Source organism: Limulus polyphemus, unplaced genomic scaffold (genome assembly GCF_000517525.1).
Source record: "Limulus polyphemus unplaced genomic scaffold, Limulus_polyphemus-2.1.2 Scaffold6938, whole genome shotgun sequence".
NCBI lineage: Eukaryota > Metazoa > Arthropoda > Merostomata > Xiphosura > Limulidae > Limulus > Limulus polyphemus.
In genome coordinates this window covers 33,504-35,267 of record NW_013672548.1, presented here as the reverse complement: position 1 = coordinate 35,267, position 1,764 = coordinate 33,504, and the positions used below count along the sequence as shown (strand labels likewise).

Below are 1,764 nucleotides of genomic sequence, written 5' to 3'. Positions count from 1 at the left end.
ATACTGTGTAACAAGAGACCTAAATAACCTTGTATTTAGTTATCAACTGTCATTCTTTTGTGATTTATCAGTTTTTGATCTGACATGATTCCTTACTTTCATGGGTTTCTTGTATTTTTTGGAAACTATAATTTAATCAGTGCCAATGTTTTGTATCCTTATTAATATGAAAGCAGTTGATTAAAATATTAGTTTTTTTATGTAAGAGAACTATTTTTTTGGTGTGTTTCATTGTCCAGAGTTTAATAACTGGATATTTGAGGAGGGCACGCTACATTCAGAGTTTAAAAACATGTTTATCTGTCAGTATCATGCGAGTCCTATTTCAACTTTCATATTACAAAGCAGGAGACATGGTAACCTGATATTTAGTTATCAGCCTTCTTTCATGATTTATCTCTTTTTTTATATTCCAGCATGGAGGTAAGTATTGCCTAGACTTGTTATATTGGATTTTATTTATAAAAGAAATGGTTAAGCATATTATTTACACATGTATTATATATTTATGAGTAGATAGAAAAAAAGATTTTTTTTTTCAATCATTTCATATTTCTCCAGGGGCTATTTGTGAAACTTCGGCGGCTAGTGCCTTGTTGCTTAACTAACTTAAACTTCCATGTTGACCTACCAGAAGAAGATGAAATGCAGGTAAAAAGTAAATGTAGATACTTTTAAGTGTAAATTTATTTTGTGTTATTCAGGCTTTTAAAATGAAAAGTCAATATTTCAAGTCAAGGTTGCTGTTGAAGTATGCCATTGCCATTATAGTAAGTTCAGATGTAGTATTAGTCATAATAAGCAGGTTATTTGAAATAAAATTGCTACTACAGTAAAATTTAAATCTTTAGGCATTGTTATCACATATGATCAACTACTTAATTATTACTTAATTTGTTAAAATTCGTTATTAGTCTGTTAATTAAGAATGCCACTTCTTTTTCCATTATTTAGCTGAGATAGTGCCCACAGTAGTATTGAAGACATATTCCAACATATATATGACATAAGGAATCTGTGTAATGGCTAAAGGTTGCATTAAAACTCAGTGCTTTTTTGTGCAGCTTCTTCAGAGATCCCAGCAGTGCATCAATTCAGCCACATGACATCTGTCAAAATGTTATGAGCTGCAAGCTCAGTCACAACTGACAATACTGTAAATAAGCTCAGTCACAACTGACAATACTGTAAATAAGCTCAGTCACAACTGACAATACTGTAAATAAGCTGTCATAACTGACAATACTGTAAATAAGCTCAGTCACAACTGACAGTACTGTACATAAGCTCAGTCACAACTGACAGTACTGTACATAAGCTCAGTCACAACTGACAGTACTGTAAATAAGCTCCATCACAACTGATAATACTGTAAATAAGCTCAGTCACAACTGACAATACTGTAAATAAGCTCAGTCACAACTGACAATACTGTAAATAAGCTCAGTCATAACTGACAATACTGTAAATAAGCTGTCATAACTGACAATACTGTAAATAAGCTCAGTCACAACTGACAGTACTGTAAATAAGCTCAGTCACAACTGACAACACTGTAAATAAGCTTAGTCACAACTGACAACACTGTAAATAAGCTTAGTCACAACTGACAACACTGTAAATAAGCTCAGTCACAACCGATAACACTGTAAATAAGCTCAGTCATAACTGACAGTACTGTAAATAAGCTCAGTCATAACTGACAGTACTGTACATAAGCTCAGTCACAACTGACAATACATAAGATCAGTCACAACTGGTAAT

The 1,764-nt window shown here is 32.6% G+C and overlaps 1 protein-coding gene across 1 annotated transcript in view; it reads left to right on the top strand.

The window, feature by feature from the left end:
- LOC106474196 (C2 domain-containing protein 5-like) overlaps positions 1-1,764 on the top strand; it is a gene marked incomplete at its 5' end in the record, with an annotated part of 27,954 nt that overhangs the window by 7,413 nt on the left and 18,777 nt on the right. The window contains one exon of the mRNA XM_013934887.2: positions 562-651. Within this exon, the coding sequence (XP_013790341.2) occupies positions 562-651 (90 nt within the window). The remainder of the gene's footprint in view (positions 1-561; positions 652-1,764) is intronic.